Source organism: Pichia kudriavzevii, chromosome 2 (genome assembly GCF_003054445.1).
Source record: "Pichia kudriavzevii chromosome 2, complete sequence".
NCBI lineage: Eukaryota > Fungi > Ascomycota > Pichiomycetes > Pichiales > Pichiaceae > Pichia > Pichia kudriavzevii.
The window spans coordinates 791,175-808,973 of NC_042507.1; the positions used below are offsets into that span (position 1 = coordinate 791,175).

The 17,799-nt window shown below is 37.7% G+C and overlaps 7 protein-coding genes across 7 annotated transcripts; 2 read left to right on the forward strand and 5 right to left on the reverse strand.

Annotated features, from left to right (window-relative positions):
- Nucleotides 1-80: 80 nt before the first annotated feature.
- C5L36_0B03880 (uncharacterized protein) lies at nt 81-1,499 on the reverse strand (the record flags this gene model as incomplete). The annotated part of the gene is made up of 1 exon (XM_029464754.1): nt 81-1,499. The coding sequence occupies one exon, from the start codon at nt 1,497-1,499 to the stop codon at nt 81-83; it is 1,419 nt and encodes a 472-aa protein (XP_029320613.1).
- A 489-nt stretch (nt 1,500-1,988) lies between these two features.
- C5L36_0B03890 (uncharacterized protein) lies at nt 1,989-5,105 on the forward strand (the record flags this gene model as incomplete). Its single annotated transcript, XM_029464755.1, has 1 exon — nt 1,989-5,105. One exon carries the CDS (start codon nt 1,989-1,991, stop codon nt 5,103-5,105), a length of 3,117 nt encoding a protein of 1,038 aa, XP_029320614.1.
- Nucleotides 5,106-5,505: 400 nt separating this feature from the next.
- On the forward strand, nt 5,506-7,074 carry C5L36_0B03900 (uncharacterized protein; the record flags this gene model as incomplete). Its single annotated transcript, XM_029464756.1, has 1 exon — nt 5,506-7,074. One exon carries the CDS (start codon nt 5,506-5,508, stop codon nt 7,072-7,074), a length of 1,569 nt encoding a protein of 522 aa, XP_029320615.1.
- A 369-nt stretch (nt 7,075-7,443) lies between these two features.
- C5L36_0B03910 (uncharacterized protein) lies at nt 7,444-9,510 on the reverse strand (the record flags this gene model as incomplete). The annotated part of the gene is made up of 1 exon (XM_029464757.1): nt 7,444-9,510. One exon carries the CDS (start codon nt 9,508-9,510, stop codon nt 7,444-7,446), a length of 2,067 nt encoding a protein of 688 aa, XP_029320616.1.
- Nucleotides 9,511-9,988: 478 nt separating this feature from the next.
- On the reverse strand, nt 9,989-10,486 carry C5L36_0B03920 (uncharacterized protein; the record flags this gene model as incomplete). The annotated part of the gene is made up of 2 exons (XM_029464758.1): nt 9,989-10,255; nt 10,406-10,486. The coding sequence occupies 2 exons, from the start codon at nt 10,484-10,486 to the stop codon at nt 9,989-9,991; spliced, it is 348 nt and encodes a 115-aa protein (XP_029320617.1).
- A 277-nt stretch (nt 10,487-10,763) lies between these two features.
- C5L36_0B03930 (uncharacterized protein) lies at nt 10,764-13,223 on the reverse strand (the record flags this gene model as incomplete). The annotated part of the gene is made up of 1 exon (XM_029464759.1): nt 10,764-13,223. One exon carries the CDS (start codon nt 13,221-13,223, stop codon nt 10,764-10,766), a length of 2,460 nt encoding a protein of 819 aa, XP_029320618.1.
- Nucleotides 13,224-13,700: 477 nt separating this feature from the next.
- C5L36_0B03940 (uncharacterized protein) lies at nt 13,701-17,579 on the reverse strand (the record flags this gene model as incomplete). The annotated part of the gene is made up of 1 exon (XM_029464760.1): nt 13,701-17,579. The coding sequence occupies one exon, from the start codon at nt 17,577-17,579 to the stop codon at nt 13,701-13,703; it is 3,879 nt and encodes a 1,292-aa protein (XP_029320619.1).
- Between the last annotated feature and the right edge of the window lie 220 nt (nt 17,580-17,799).

Here is a 17,799-nt window from a genome sequence, read left to right on the forward strand (position 1 = left end):
TGACAAAATCCTTTATTACATATGCCTATTTAATTTGCGAATATTTGATTGTTTCTTTGTGACAAAAGTTACTCCAACCTTTAGACAATGTCGTGATTAACTTGTTCCAACTTTCTTACCTTTTCATCCAAACAAGAGAACTCTACCGCAAGAAAAAGATTTGCCATAATTAAGAAGGTACCCGTTAGCTGGAAACAAAGCCATAGTAGCCCATCCCTAGCAAAAAATCCTGTAAAACAAGGACTGATTGATCTAGCAATTTGTTTGCCAATATTAACACTTCCCATGACTTTGGATAATTCTACTGGTGGAATCAATGAGGTTAAAATAATTTGTCTGGGAACAACGTCAAATGCGGTTGTAACTTGGTTTAGCAAATAGAAAACAGCAGCTACGTTGAAGTTATATCCTAATAAAGGAATTGCCATGAAAAATAAACCACAGGGGATTTGTGTTAGAACAGATGATTTAATAGGTCCAAAACGTTTAGCAAACCACGCCGAGGGTATAGCTGAGATTGACATAGCAATCCCTGAGAATCCAAATAGTACTCCAAGAATGACTGCCGATATTTGATACCTTTTCTTGAAGTAATAGACAACCCATGCATTTGTCATAAACCCATAGCCAAATGAATCAAGCATAAATGGTACCATCAATTTGAAAAGAATAGATTGGGTTTGCGGTGATAAACCTGTAATTGTTGGATGCTCGACCGTTGATTGAATACGCAACAATGGTTGACGCTCGCCATTTGCTGAAGTCATAGTTGATGTAGAAGCCTGAGAATCAATTGTCCTATTCGATTCCTCATTATCCTCATTATCTAGTTGATTTTCAAGTGTTAGTTTGTATGGCGGAATATATGAAGGTTCTGCCTTTTCAGATATGAATAACAATGAAGCAAACTTTAGTACCGAGGTAAAAACTATAACATAAAAAGTGCACCTGTAAGCGTCTTTTGTAGAAAATCCATGATTCAAAATCAATGTTTGGACAATAAGACCAGCCAAAACGGAACCAAGCGATGCGCCAACAGAACCAAGTATCCAATGGATTGCATAAATTTCAGGCCTGTGATTCGGTGGAGTTAAGTTGGCCAAAACGGTCTCCTCGATTGTTTTGAATGGACCAGCCTCGTTACCTGAAGGCGATATAACACCGACTATAGCTGCAAATAGTAAATAATGAAAGTTGCCTGTACCCGTGGAGAATATAAAACCAGCAACAATCATCAAGAAGCTCCCTAACAGCATGATGAATCTATTTCCCAGCTTGTTGGCATTCCATGTCAACGCATATGAAATCACAGAATCTCCTACCATGGTTAGTGACATGAACAAACCGATGTTCACCTCGCTGATATTAAGTTCTCTTAAATATAGCGTCAAGACTTGGTTTGTGAGACCGAATGAGATCATACGAATAAATACCGAGAACCATAAAAGCCTGATATCAGTTGTGGATTGTTTTAGAGAGTGCCAAATATGTGTAGACATGCTTGAATGTATATCTGTTGCATTCCTTCCGCAGATGAAGTCCAATACAAAGAGTATGTTTCTAAATTTATAGTATCGAGTTTTGTATCGTACCGACACGTCAAAGTATGGAAAATCTGCCTCAATTTGGAAATAGGAGCTGCAGTAACTGGATTTTCCTGGGAACCCTCAGACAACTTTTTCTTTGAGAAAGTGAGAAAATCTATTTTTTTTTTTCGTTTTCTGACAATTCAGGTCCTGTACAGGTTATATGAATCCCTAAGCGGCATTTGAATACTAAATCACTACATCAAGGCAGCTGCAAAATTTACCACTCACAAAACGTCATTGATAGGACATTGTCTAAATTGGATAGATTACTCCTCAATCACGTGTATTTTTCCAAGAGTGAAAAAGTTTATAATTTAAACAAGCAACAAGGAAGAAGAGAAATTCGTTGCTAGATTGTAAGTGAAAAACTTTGGCGAAAGGTTGGAATCATTATAGAAAATGTCCACCACATCAAACAATTTGACACAGTTCAAAGCTGAAAGCCCCGAAGCCATCATGAATAGCTTTGATACAAAAGGATCTCAAAAGAGAAGTAAACGATCAAAAAAAATTGCATGCACTGAGTGTAGGCAACAAAAAGCTAAATGTGATGCTTCAGAGAGACAACCACATCCTTGCTCTAGATGTGAAAAACGCAAAATACCTTGTAAGTTGGATTCTGAGTTTAAGAGAACCTTTAAAAGAGCCAAGATAGATGAACTGGTAAAGGAATACGAAATTATCAAGTCTAAATTAAACTCAAACATGTTAAATGATACCAAACAGATACCTGTACAAATTCAGCAACAACCTCCACCACTACAACAACAACAACAACCACAACCACAACCACAAGCTCAAACACAGCAATCATTCTTACCTCCAATCCAGTATGTTTCAAACTCACGAGCAAACATTTCAGGTGGGAGCTCTTACCCAATCCAAGCGAGTCCAAGCAATGGTTCACCGTTAAATGATACTGCTGGTTATGGCTCTGCTGTTCCAAGTAATTCTTATAACAATCATGCTACGCATGTGTCAAGTTCCGGAATCCCTGGATCAATCAATCGACAAATGGGACCCAATATTTCCGGCAGTGGTAATGTGAAACCTGCAACCCCGTTATCTACTCTGAATAGACAGTTTTCTCCATTCAGTATGAGACCAATTTCACCGTTAGGACAGGATATGTCTCTTATAAGTGGTATGCAATTATCTTCTAGTTATAACCAGCCAATAAAATCTCCGGTTATAGTCGCCACACCTGGGATACAGTACTCTACAAACATTTCCAGTCCTAATATTACGAATAAGATAAACAGTTCATTAAATTTGTCTACCCTGATATCCGCAGCAAATGCGTCAGATAATCTCAGCAAGGGGTTCACCAATGGATCCGCCATTACAGCATCCAACAACGTAAACAAACAAGCCGCCACTGTTTCACAATTAGAACCGGGAAAATTATCAAACTTGAGGGTGTGCCGCCCTGTTAGAAAGCCAAAGATTGATCAATCTTTGTTGAGTTGTACTCCAAAATCACTGGGTGAAGTGACATTGAATGAAGACCAGATTGTGGTTCTGTACAGCACATTCCTAACTCATTATCATCCATTGTTACCAGTGATCGATATGGAAAAAAGTATCGAAAAAATATACAAGTTATGCCCTATTTTGTTTTGGACGATGATGTTCACCGCCTTGAGAGGCCACCATTCGTTAGAACCAGCCATCAGCCCAGAAGAATGCAAGGAACTTTATTTTACCTTATCACCTGTTATTAAATCTGTCTTGGCAGAAATCACAATCTCTCCAATCACCCGGTATGCTCCATCTGAGGCTGATGAGTCGATTTTGAACGCATCAAGCGTTTACTCGGTGCAAGCCTTTTTGATCTATACCTTTTGGCCCCCCTTAACTTCTTCTCTAAGTGCTGATTCCAGTTGGAATAGTATTGGTATTGCATTTTACCAAGCTATTAGGCTTGGATTGCATACGCCGGGATTAACCTCGGATAGAAGTAAGTCTAGCGATTTGTTGAATGAAAATATTCGAACATGGATTGCATGCAATGTTGTCTCTCAAACCATTGCGTCTGTTTTCGGATATCCTAGTTTTTTCCAGCCATATGGTTCGTTAACTTTGGCATTGTCAAAGGAGGGAAATGATGTACCTCATTGCTTAAGACAAATGCTTGAAATTCAAACTTTTGAGGAGCAAATTGAAAAAACCTTGAACAGTAACTCTTTTGACTCCTTGAGATTAAACCACACATCCGAGCAGCTACCAATGATCCATTTATTAGAGAATGAACTAAACCAACTTGAGTTAAAATTATGTTCCGTTCCGGATTCTCCTATGGATGATTTCAGAATGTTGTCGTTGTATGCTGCAAGATTGCATCTACTGTGTTATTATTTCTTGGATAATGATCAATCGAATACATTTGAGTACAAAAGAGGGGTAATTAAAGCTTATAATGCAGCATTAGCTATTATTCAACATTGTAAAATGTCTAACGAGAGGGAGGATTCTTTTATCAAGAACTTACCAAGCTCCTATATTTTGACACTGTGGCAGGCGTCCGTTGTCATTTCACGTTTAGTCAACTCCTCTTATAAATCACTGATTGATGTTGAAGCTGGAAAGTTATTATATCAGAATGCGATCTCTTTGGCTCTGAAGGCTTCTGTCGTAAAACACGATTTAGCCTATAGATCATGCGGAATAATGAAGGCCACTTGGAATTTATTCAGAACTCTAGATATGAACTCGTCAGGTCCTGTTAAAGTCACTGTCCGTTCAAGGATGTCTGCCAATATATTTTTTGATACTTTATGGATTGTTAGAGAGAAATGTGATATGATCAAACTTAACTACAGGAAAAAGAGCGATTCTAATAGTGGAGGCGAATCAGATGATGATGTTGAAGTTATAGAGGACGATCAAAAGGTATCTGATGATCATCAGAATGTCGTTACCAACACACTTTCAGGAAGCGTCGGAAGTGAGACTAGATCATCAAGCAAAAGGAAAACAAACTATAGTGCCGAAAATGCCGCACGTAAAATTATCAGTACCATCCCGCTAGATCCACAACCCATTTCAATTGCAGAAACTCCGAATGATAGTACCAGTAACAGTAAAGGTGGTTCCCCCTTTGCTTCTTATAAATCACCGAACACATATTCTGATGCGTCTAAAAAAATCATTACTCCACAAAGTTTAGCACTTAATTCAGCATCAAATTATCACAGTTCTCCAGATCACAGATCCAACCAAAATTCCAAACGTACCCCCAATGATACGAAGTCCGTTTCTTCTACTCCATTAGAAACTGGCGCTGCAGCGGTTCTCGCACGACCTGCTGAATCTCAGAATGCTAATACAGAACCCGTGAAGAGTGATTCCACAGTGGGTTTAACAAATAGTAACGTGGATGCATTAGGACCAACACCAACAACAAACACCGGATTTTTCATTGACAACTGGGACCTTAATGCTGACTTCGATTCCGACATGCTTTTCAAAGATATTGCATCGGTTATGGATGAATTTGGTTTTCATGCCGGTTGAGTTGTTCAAAAAAAAACAATCATTTTTTTTTCTCTTTTCTCTTTTTTCATGTAAAGAAACTGCTAAAGTAATGTATAATAAGTAATATATAGTTAAACTTCTAGAAATTAAAAAAAAATACCTGTTGGTGTCCTATTTATTAAGTTATTTGTAGACGATGTGGCATATATATCACTTCTCCTTTTGTTTGATATGCCCAAGGTTCATCTGTGCACCACATTCCATCTTTTCTAATAATGAGTTTTTTTCAAATATTTTCGCATTTTTACCGAATTGTTTTACAATTTTTTTTTCAAGCGGATAGTGAAAAATGAACATTAAAGTTGATCAAGTCATCATAGGAAGGGGCTAGAAGCTTTAAGCAAACACAGAGTAAATAAGCATAGGGTTCAACTAAAACATGCCTTCTGAATTACAAGACGCAGTCCCAGATATTGTTATTGGCGGTGATCAACCAGTCGAGGAAGCAGAATATGAGAGTGAAAATGAAGAAATTTTAGATACCAAAACCGAAAAGAAGACAGTTAGTTTTGCAGATCTCGATGAAAACGAAAATGGAGAAAGTGAAGAGGACATCAGAAAAAGAGAATTCGAAGAAGGTGGTGGTTTGCCAGAACAACCAGTGAATCCAGATGTCGCATCTCTTACTCCTATTTCTCCAGAGATTATCAACAGACAAGCTACCATTAATATTGGTACCATTGGTCATGTTGCCCACGGTAAATCCACTGTTGTTAGAGCCATTTCTGGTGTCCAAACTGTTAGATTCAAGAACGAATTAGAGAGAAATATTACCATCAAGTTAGGTTATGCAAATGCAAAGATTTACAGATGTAACGATAAAAACTGTCCTGAACCGGATTGTTATCGTTCGTTCAAGAGTGATAAAGAAATTCATCCAAAATGTCAACGTCCTGGATGTAATGGTAGATACAATTTAATCAGACATGTCTCCTTTGTTGATTGTCCAGGTCACGATATTTTAATGAGTACCATGTTGTCGGGTGCAGCTGTCATGGATGCTGCTTTATTATTGATTGCAGGTAATGAACCATGTCCACAACCTCAAACTTCCGAACATTTGGCTGCTATTGAAATCATGAAATTAAAGCATGTTGTGATTTTACAAAATAAAGTTGATTTGATGAAGAAAGAAGCAGCTTTAGAGCACGAAAAATCTATTTTGAAGTTTATCAAGGGTACTATTGCTGATGGTGCTCCTATTATCCCAATTTCTGCTCAGTTGAAATACAACATTGATGCAGTTAACATGTGTATGGTCAAGTCTATTCCTGTTCCAATTAGAGACTTTACTGCAGTTCCAAGATTAATGGTTATTAGATCTTTCGATGTTAATAAGCCTGGTGCAGAAATTGCAGATTTGAAAGGTGGTGTTGCTGGTGGTTCTATCTTGACAGGTGTTTTTAGAATTGGTGATGAAATTGAAATCAGACCGGGTATTGTCACTAAAGATGACAATGGTAAGATTCAATGTAAGTCCATTTTCTCTAGCATCGTCTCCTTATTTGCTGAAAACAATGATTTGAAATTTGCAGTTCCTGGTGGTTTGATTGGTGTCGGTACTAAAGTTGACCCAACTTTATGTAGAGCTGATAGACTTGTTGGTCAAGTGGTTGGTGCAAAGGGCAACTTACCTTCAGTTTTCACAGATATCGAGGTCAACTATTTCTTACTAAGAAGATTACTTGGTGTTAAGACTGACGACCAAAAGAAGGTCAAAGTCAGAAACTTGGAGGTTGATGATGTGTTGATGGTCAACATTGGTTCAACTGCTACAGGTGCTAGAGTGGTGGCAGTTAAAGCAGATATGGCTAGATTAACCTTGACTTCTCCTGCATGTACTGAAATTAATGAAAAGATTGCATTGTCCAGACGTATTGATAAACATTTCAGATTAATTGGTTGGGCGACTATCAAGAAAGGTACTACCATTGATCCAATAAACTAGTAGGTCAACGCGTTCTTTTCTATGAGAATAAGGATAGTAAACCATCGATTTTATTTTCAATACACGATTGTTAACTCTGTTTCACAGTTGAAAAATTGAAACAATTCCATCTTCGATTCATTTTTTTTGTTTGTTCTCTTTTCAGGTAAGAGAACGATGTATACTTAGCTGCAATCTTCTTTATACATAAAGTAATTTTCATTCATGTATTGTTACTTTACTACTACCTTCTCTAATGAAAAAAAAAAAAAAAATAAAAAATACAAATAAATGCCTGGTATAGATTGTTTATAAAAGGAGTCTCCCCACTTTTGTAGCACTCACCGCCAAACAACTAAAATTGTAGCATTGCTTACATTTTTAGAGTCCTTACAATGTTTTGTTCTCTCTAAACTGGTCTGACTCTAAGAACTTAGCAAATGAGTCTCTCTCCATTATTCTATAAATTTTTCTTTTAATCTCTTCGAAGTAGACAGACACATCGTCTAAAAATTTAAGTTTTGGAGTAAACAGGATCTCAGTAGGAGAGCACTCAGAATCTGACATCTTCTTTATATGACACATTTTCAATGCTAGAGTAGGTGGTTGTTGGGGTATTACTTTCCAGAGTTGTGCTTCCTCGCAAAAGAAACTTGATGGTGTTGCCGGTGGGGTTGCTAGTGGTTCTATAACTTCCCCTTCATGCTTAACCTCCTTCAAGCAAAAGTCACTCTCCTGTTCATTGCTTACATCTATAGACATTTTTAGATCTAAGATATTTACAAGTGTTGTTTCAAAATTGATTTTAGCCTGGAAATAGTTCTGAACTTCAAAACGTAGCTTTGAGTCGATATTGACTTCATTTGGAGCATCTTCTGATATATACATGGAAAATATGGAGTATACTTTTGAAAGATTATACTCCGAAAGTTTGTTGATTGCTGTATAAATTGTGAGCTTTTTTTGTTTCATTGCATTTGATCTGAATTCATTAAAAACTGTATCGTACTGTATCTCTTCTAAGTACCTAGTCTTTTCCCTTGTTTTTAAAGATATCATTTTCTTCAAAACCGAATTCTTTTTTTGGAAATCGACAATATCATCGTAAACATCAAGATTCTCAACACACATATTTTCTATCATAAAATTTCGGAAAAGATATTTTAGGCCTGGATCCTTCAAGACTAGTTTAAAAGACGTGGTATCTTTATGGAATTCATTGGAAAAGGGTGTACATGGAATATCATACTGAATACTATTAATATAATTTTTCCATTTGACTATTTGATTTCCTTTCTCAGTTAAAATATATAGGGCATTTTTTTTGGGGAAAAAAATGTTTTGACCATATGTTTTGCATTCTATTAGGCCACTTGAAAGAAAAATGGTAGCAATTTTCAAGGCATCTTTTGGATACATCAAATCGGTACAATCCATAAGATATTGGACTAAAGCTTTACCCGAGAAGCAGTTAGTAACAGTGACGTTAGTCCCATTAACAGCCACGGTTTTTTCTTTGAAGAATCTAATACCTTTATCAGAAACATAATACTGACAATGAGAATCCGAATCTGGGTTTGTAAAAAACCTATGATGAAATGAGGAAACGTGTAAGTTGTTTTGTCTTGTTGTTTCTTTGTCATTTGCCTCTAGGCCATCGTTTTCATCTTCGGGTGCACCGTCTGTTTGTCTCTTCCTAAGGTACAGTAAAAAAGCTGCTCCATCCTGCAACGGATTTGTGTTTGCGTTTTCTGAACTATATAGATTAGATTCTTTAAATTTCGACTTGAGTTTTAAGATCGAACCTAAGTCTTTTATAGAGTCTGGTCCATTTTTTGAACTCCAAGTATTCATTATTGGTCCCATGATACGAATAAAGATCAATTTATCCGAGTGATAGTTGTGAATAATTTGGTCAGTTCTTGAATGCCGATCAAACTCAAGCAATTGCATTGTGTTGAATTCAGTCGTTAATATTTTAGGCACATGTTGTTTTTCTATATCTGGGATCCCCATCTTTAAGCAGAACTGGTGTAAAATTGCTAATCCCTTTGGGGTCGGCTGTAGAACCGTATTTTTATCTGCTATTTTCTTACAGGTTTTGTCTGCTGGACAATGGAGTAATTTAGCGAAGTAAAAGATTTGTAGCAGTTCCATTGAAAGATGTTTGTTGATTTCGTAGGAAAAAATAGTCAATGTTGATTTGTACTGGAGTTTAATGTACAGTCTCTTCATTGTTTGTATCGCCTGTTCTAATGTAAAAGTATACGGATATTCTTTCTTCAAATTAATTTTGGATAAGATTGATTGTCTTTTGCTGCAGTCATGTAAATCTAGACAGTATAGCAACACAGAAAAGATGTTTTTCAAATCTTGATGGTATATACTTCCAGATGGAGTCCTAGTAAGCGATGTCAAGGAGACCTGATTACTCACTTTGCATGTGCTGGCTACCATTCTGCCAAAGAAGGGTTGAATTATAAAATTCTTGATTCCATCAAGAGTCAAAAGGAAACGAATAGAGCATAGAAAGCAGGCCAATAAGTGATTCAAGCCTTTAAGAACATTTGCATCCAATATCAGCGTATGTACTCCATAACAGAATGTAAAACAACTGGAACAATGATACACTCACTGTAGATAACAACCTATTTCCACATTTCAATCTCGCCTTTGCAGTGGCTATTATTCGTCAGTATATAACCACCGTTTGGTCAACATGAAACATGTGCTACCACTTGGCTCCTCTATTCATAGAGGAGACAGCAATGCCGCGCCTCGTTTCAGATGAACGTCTTCCTGTTTCATCTAGCATGGGGGAACGTGATTGGTACTCTGAGTATTATTAAATAATGACTACACAACCTTAGAGAGGGGGAGAGAATAGTTAATATGATTATGTACAGATCGGGAAATTGCCAATAAAGTCTCGTATTTATAGGTTCTTTCTCATATTTTCCATGTTGATCATGTGTCTTGCCATCATTCTTGCCTTTAATTCAGCTAGGTTACCAGGTCTGCCAACATTGCTGTATTGTAGATCCTCCGATCTGATGATAGAACCAACAGACATAAACATACCAAAGAAGGCACCGGAACCAAGGATGTATTGACCCAATGTGTTGACGACACCGTTTGGTGCTCCACCTTTCAGGATGGCATATCCACCGAAAACTAGACCGGAAACTGCACCGACTGTAGACTGTAACATTTGGATAGATATACCCCACTCACAAATGCAGTTAAGCCTCCGCATTCGAGAATTGGATAGAATGTTAGTACTCGGTTAACTCAAAAATAGGACGGGGTTCATCTTCCAGTGAGATGAAATAACTTATTGCAAAAGACATACACCCATAAGGAAGCCCATTTTCATCTTGTCAAACAAAGTTGGCTCCTGGTATTGCACTTGTACTTGTTGAACTGGTGGCATTGTTGTGTTTGTTTAGTGTGTGATTTCAAGAATTCACTAAAGATGGAATTACATGTCGGTCGTCATGACCCTTATTCAAAGTCACTGAATTTTGTTCTGAAAACAACATCACCATGAAAATCTTAGAAAAAAAAAAAAGCAAGCGCGAGTGCGAGAAAAAAAAAGACAACAAACAGGGAAAGAAAAAATTTCGAGGCTCAGCTACAAAATGGCATAGATGATAATGGTCAAATTACATATTATGGAAAAGACAAGGGTGTTTATAGGGTAAGTCCTTTTATATTTGCCAACCAGACCAGTTCCCTGTATTTTGTGGCCGTTGTTGCTGTTGCTGTTGCTGTTGATGTTGTTGAGGATTGGTTGTGGTCAGGTACTGCGATGGCGCCCATCCACCACCCGTAGCTTGGTTCATAAAAATGTTCTGAGTATTGAACGAGGCGTTTCGTACTGGTATTGCACCGTTCATTTGATAAACTCCACTTCCAACATTGCCATGGTATTGCGGGTATCCTTGATTAGATCCATTGAGGCGTGCCGTTTGAAGTTGTTGATTGCCCGTTCCATTTTGTGTATTTGCATCAGAAAGCCCATTGATTTGTAAGTTCTGAATGCCCATCCCATTAAGAGGCGATGGGCTGTTATCTTGCATCAGATTAACGCTAGATAGAGCAACAGTGCTGCCATACTGGTTCAAATGAGCACAGTTACCCAAAGGGCTGGTGCTGTTGAAGGGTCTGGAAACTTCATCAGTTACGGACAAATATTGTTTTCTCTGAGTGTCATTCAACATGGGTTTCGGTGGTAAAGCTGGGTTCATATTCGATGCTAAGGAAGGCGAAGTTGCTGCTGCTGATGGCGGAGGTATATTAGACATTGCTGCACTTGCCCTGGATGACTTCCTAGATCTAGGTGGCGGTGGTGGTATTGGTGGTGGTGATGCAGTACTGGATGCCCTTGAACGTGTTATTGTAGGTGGCTGCGGTAAAGTAACAAAGTTTGTATTTTTGTTACTATCATTTTTAGTATTGTTGTTTGTATCATTGTTGGAACTGATATTATTATTGGCATTAGAAATACTCCCCCTGTTGCCATTGATATCACCCATAAACTGTAGACCTACACTATGATTATTATGTGAAATCATTCCAAAATAATCAGCCTGTTGTTTTTCCTGACTGAAGTCAGCCAACGTGGTATTGTTTTGTGGGTTGGTGTATTGTATCTGTGGTGAAGGATTGTTAGGCTGACCAGAAAATAGATTTTGGATATTTGGAGATGCTGCATTCAAAGTATGAGGAAATTGAACTGGTGAGTTTTTCTGTGTGAGAGATGTTGGGTTTGAAGAGTTTTGGTTTGCCGTTAGAGCTGCCAAAGTGTTCGACATTGCTGGTGGGTCTTGTGATTGCGCAGAGAGAGAAGATATATCAGTATATGGCGCGTTAAAGGAACCGTTGGTACTATTGTAGTTGAATGTTTTCTCAAATTGCTGCATAAAATGCTCCCTCATAGATTTAGATGCACTACCTGTTAAATTTGGTTTTAAGGGGGTCAATCCATCATTCTCATCTTGAGCTACTACTCTTTCTGTGACTTTCTTAAAGGTATCTGTCTTCACGTCTCGTAAGATATCCTCCTCATTCTCCACAGATTGAGACAAAGGTTGCGCTGCTTGCTCTGCAGTGTTATGTGGTACTTCATTGGTGACTCCCTTGATTTTGTCTAGCAGTTGATTCATCGGCAAAGAAAAATCCAAAGAATGTGTGGATGAATGCGTAGCACTTTCCACTAAGTTACTTTCTAGTGCACTATCCTTCTCAGAGGAAGAATATACTAAAACATCCGAGAACTTAACTTTTTTGTCCTTAGTTTTCCCAGTTCTAAGCACAGGTCTTTCTCCCGTCAACAGGAATTCAGTAAAAGAATCTATATCTAATTTCTTCTTGACCCCTTTATTCTGTTCATCAAAAATGTCTGAATCATCAGTCAATTCCACTTTCCTCTTTTTGGTCAGTATAGGAACCGGCGAGGGAATCGGTGCAACTCGTCTTACCAAAGACCTAGTCAAAATTTCCCCATGTAAAGAATGCGCCAAAAGCCTCATCAAAGCAAAAAACTGTCCAATATTTAAAGAATGAGCCCATTTGGAAAATGATGATTTTAGTCTCTCCTTGATACTGTCAGGAATTTTGAAGTTCTGTAGAAATGAAAACACATCTTCAATTGTAACATCTTTCGAATTGATTTTCCTGGTTCGAATATCCTCGTACCATCTTAAATAAGTTTTCAACTCTTTAGGTTCCATGTCAGTAATTGCTAGTGACAATGGCACAGAACTATCATTTTCGGGAATTACAGTGTCTGCACTACTGGAATGTTTCACGTGCTCCATTACGTTATTTAAATGACTTGGCTTCAGCTCTGATGGTGATGATGATGTCACTGCTTTCAAATTGTCCAACGCATCATCACTATAAGATTTATTTTTGGGTGATATTTTCATTTGGCTTAACGCATCAGAAATATCTGAATCCTGTTTGTTCGAATGTAAGAGGTTTGTGTATAAAGTTTGCTCTGCCGTATGTACAGTAGAAGTCAATGACTGAGAACTGAAATTCTGGTTTTGGTTTTGTTTCAGTTGACTATTGAAAAAATCGTCAAAATGGTCCGTCTGAACAGGAGAGGCAGCCGGGTTATCCGTAATCCCAGGAATAGTATTCCAATCAAAGTTTGCTGCCATAATCTATAATAACCTTTCTATTTTTAGTGTAACTTAATGTCTATGTACTTTTGAATTTATAGTATGGTACGGTAACTCTATGTTAAATGGCAAAAATATAGTATCAGTGGGGGTTTTACACTGAGGTAACAAACAATTATTGAAGGAGAAAAAGCAAATGCGTCCAGATAAACCAATTGGGACAAATATAAAAGTCTTTCCACCTGTATACCTTCCCTTAAATCCCTCTATTGTTGTACTCTTTAGAGAGAGAACTATCCGACTCCTTTCACTCTTCTTCTTCCTAGCTACATATTATCGCAGCCTCAGCATTAAAGGGTGTATTGTGATTCGCGATACAATGTAGCTCATACGAACATGAATAGTGGAAATGTTCTTCTATTGAGGTATTGCCGTTTCGGGAAATCACTGATGTGTGAAACTAATATTATATTACTATACAAGTACATCTACTATTCAGATTTGAGCTATGGTGTATTAAAACATTATTTCTCTTAGTTCGTTCTCTGTAAGGTGTGTGTGGGAGAAAGTTACGTATTCTCCCTCCCTCCCTCTCTTTCTATTAGAACTTAACGTCAGACTCTTATTATCACTTTCAACCAAACAAGTTTTCTTTGATGGTCTTGCTTTGCCGTATGCCTTGCATTTACTTTTCGGTTTCCTTTCCATCTTATCTAGAATATCTGTTGCAATCCGTTCAATCAGCAAATCCGTAGTTGAGTGATCTTCATCCTTGCACACTTTGTTGTTCTTTGATCCTTTAAATTTTTTATCAGCCTTTCTTTCATTTATTAAGGCGTCCCAATTCTCTTCTATTATTTTACCAGAATCCAGAAGTTCACCCGCTGTGCAATTTGGCACAAAAAGACCGTTCAGTACGACTTCATCATTTGAGTTATCAATATTCTTGAGTTTCTTTGCGAAGTTTTCAAGAACTAAAGTATCAGCAGCTTGGAAAAAAGCTTTTTTTTTCTCTTTGAATTCTTTCTCTGTTTTAGATATTTGTAGCTCAATCCATTTGAGCTTAGTTGAAGTGTCAAATTTGATATCAAGTTTTTCAACTGGCCTACTGGTCTTCTGCTTGTTCTCAAGCAGATTTTCACAATTGGGCTTATCGTTCAAACTATTTAGCATGTCCTGGACTTCTTTTTTCTTTAACAAAGAGTAGATATCCAGACTCTCACCATGAGAAATCGGGCTAGGGTTCGATGGAGTAATACAATCAAAGTCTACTTCTTTTCTTAAGACATGGTCGATATCAACACATGAAAAAAATGCACAACTCTGCGGTACATTTTCAATTCCTAGTTGAAAACAAAACATAGCTCTCGTCCATAAGTTTGCAATTTGAAGAAGCATAGCACATTTATACCTATCCTCTATCTTAGAAAGGTACCTTACCTCGTCATGTACTGTAATTGATAGTCGTGCATCGACATTATACAGTTTCGTCAAGTATTCCATTGATACTAACAGAAGATGCAAATAATCAACTCCGGAAGATTGAATGGCCCAATTTATACGAGACGGTAAAAACGAGTTTGAATTCAAGTTTGTTCTATTTAATGCCGCAGTTATGCCTGCTCCAAGAACAGGTGTCTTTGGATTATCTTGTTCGGCAATACTTTCTAGCCTATTGAAAACCACACTTTCGGATCCACCATACCATACTTTAATCTTTTCACCAGACTCTGGAAACTTGACAACACTAGTTTTACCCTTGGTTTCGGCATATAAAGTTTTAGCCACTTTATCAGCATCTATTTCACTGATTGCTGGATTGAACTTTTTGAGTAAAGATGTTGCAAATTTTACACCAGCGCCATAAATCCTACCATAGTTGAAAACCTTAGCTTCATTACGAGAAATCCCTAATATGTTGGCAGTTTTAGAATGTAAATCAGTACCTGAGTTTTTCGTACCTTCAAGAGTCATCCAGCCCAAGGCAGTACCACCATGTAGTCGGAACACGGAATCACCTACTAAAGATGCAATCCATAACTCTTCGCTATCAACATCGGCGCCAACAAAACAATAACCAGGGGGCGCTTGTATTAGAGACTTCAACTCAGATCCCAATCTATTCTTTTTAGCATTCGAAGCTGTAAGCCATGTTTTCTCAACTGCACGACGAGTGATGGTTCCCATAGGAACTATCTGGGGAATTATAAACCCAACTTCTTTCTCCCCTTTTTGCCGAAAAGGTTTAGCTTTGTTCAAATCTGATTCATAGACAACATATTGATTCATTATACGCTCTCTAGAAGATATCCAATAGCTGTTGGTAACGTTGGTTTGGAAAGCCTCCCTAGCTAGACTATTTTCAGAGGATAAGATACCCTCCTCATAATACCTTAAAAATGGCTTTGATATGAGGGAGGTAACTCTGGCGTCTTGTCCATTTTCATGTGGTATTTTAAACAAAGTTTTTCCATTTGCTATCAGCTTTTTAAGATTCTCACGTACAATGTGGTCGGATTCTGCGTATCTAGGAGGTAAATCTACAGCAAGCAAATCTAAATTAGCATCCTCGGTTGACATGTGTTGTGTTGGCTTGTCTATGCTTTTACTTGTTTTTTTTGTCCTTGAAGACTCCTTAGACTTTGTGGAGGAGCTTTCTCTTGAAACCGACTTTTTTTTGGGAGACACTTTTCTTTTGGGGGTGTTGGCATGTATTTGCATTAAAATGTCAAGTGGATTCACCTCCAGGTATTTGGAGTTCTGAAACTTGGCACTCTCTTTTTGATCAACAACAAAACACCAACCTTTAGTTTCGGTCCAAAAGATTGGCTTTCCTTCCCACAAAAGTCTCAGAAGTAAAATACTAGTTCTAGATTTGATTGTCAGGTTTAGCTTATCCTTAGCAACCAGTTTTTTATACCACTCCGGATAACCAGGCAGCTTTTGGTTTTTATAAGGCACTCCTGACTTTGTTAGCCTTACAGGCTTGATTTCCCAATCTAGTTGCGATAACCATGGGTCTTCTTCCCATGGTGGAATTTCATCCTGTGCATTTTTCCTCAAAGAAACAACTTCGTTACAGATCTGATGAACTTTTTCCTCCACTTCGGTTTTAGACTTCTGGTACATTTCCTCACACCTTCGAATATAATCTTCCCAGTCTGTGGAGGTGGGTAAAATAGAGGAGGTAATGTGCCTCAGAGCAGCAAAACTAACCGGATGGGGAACAACTTCCTTAAATTTAGGGTAAACTTTGTAGAATACATGATATGTAGCTACAACATCGTTGGCACAGTAAGTCATTAGTTTCTGAAATTGCTCACGTATTTCTGCAACACTAGTTGTTGCAAAGTGATCTCGCAATTGCTTATCCATTTTAATCCCACAATGAAGTTCAGCTACGTCGCTGAGTTTGTTTAAACTGCTATTTTTCATCCAAGGATCATCACGAAGCGCTGATGTTGTCCCTGTATCTCCCTCTACTGATTCATCGTCAAGAATCATGTTGGCCATTGTTAATCTCAAATCTTCGTTTCGGATCATCTCTCGATACTCATCTAATGTTTTCACTGAAGAGTCTTTTTTCTCTTTTAGGTTTTTCTTATATTTCATCCACGTATTCCTTTGTCTGGTGCACATGCCACTTACAGCAACATGTAACGACATTGTGTCAAGAAAAAATGCTTTGGTAGTGCTCATATTGTATTCTTCAAGGATACGTGCACGATCAAAAGAAACATTATGGCCCACAATAGTACATTCTCTTTTATCTGTCGCAAATGGAATTAAATGGTTATTTGTAGCACTATCTCCTGTCAAATACGGCGAGCACCATGAATACCATGCTTTTGGAGACAGGCATGTTGCCATAACAGGATATGGAGAGCATTTGTACATCACTTCACAATCGTATACCAACTCATTTTCTAATGGATAAGGAACATTTTGGGGCTCAGAAAAAGGTGCATATCTGGTCCATCCGGATTCGAAAACCCATCGTTTTGGCTTTTCTAAAGGAGTCAACCCGATCTTTATAAGATTCTCAGCATGATCTTCATAACTGCTAATACTCTTCAAACCTAAATTTTCAAAATGTTGACTGATGTTTGTACCTTGCAGTGTTGGTAAATTGATATTTATGGGAGGATTCACCGAACATGGTTTTCCTAATAGCTCATTATCTTCAAGGTATTTCAATGAGAGTTTGGTGAGTCTCGGTAACGGCCCAGGTAAAGATTTCACTGGGAAAATCTGTTTATGTAACTCATCCGAAAGTTGTTGAATTCCACAAGCATTTGTATTGATTTTGGGATTATGGTCTTTTGAAACAGTTGCAAAACTTCGGCAAACAGTATATGGCCAAGCAAATCCTCTCCCTCGGATTCCAATCAGCATGAAGGGTATATATCAATCAAAAGGAATTAATCTCAAAATGGTAGACACTGGCTTAATATTGAAGCCTTCAAAGGAAAAAAAAAATTAGTTTCCAAAAGATATGTTGACATGCAAACTTTACACATCCGCTCTGGGATAAATAAATAATGAGTCTGCGCAATTTTAAAAGAGATTACACCAAAGTCCTTTGAATATCTCGGAAACACTTAGTCGTACCAAT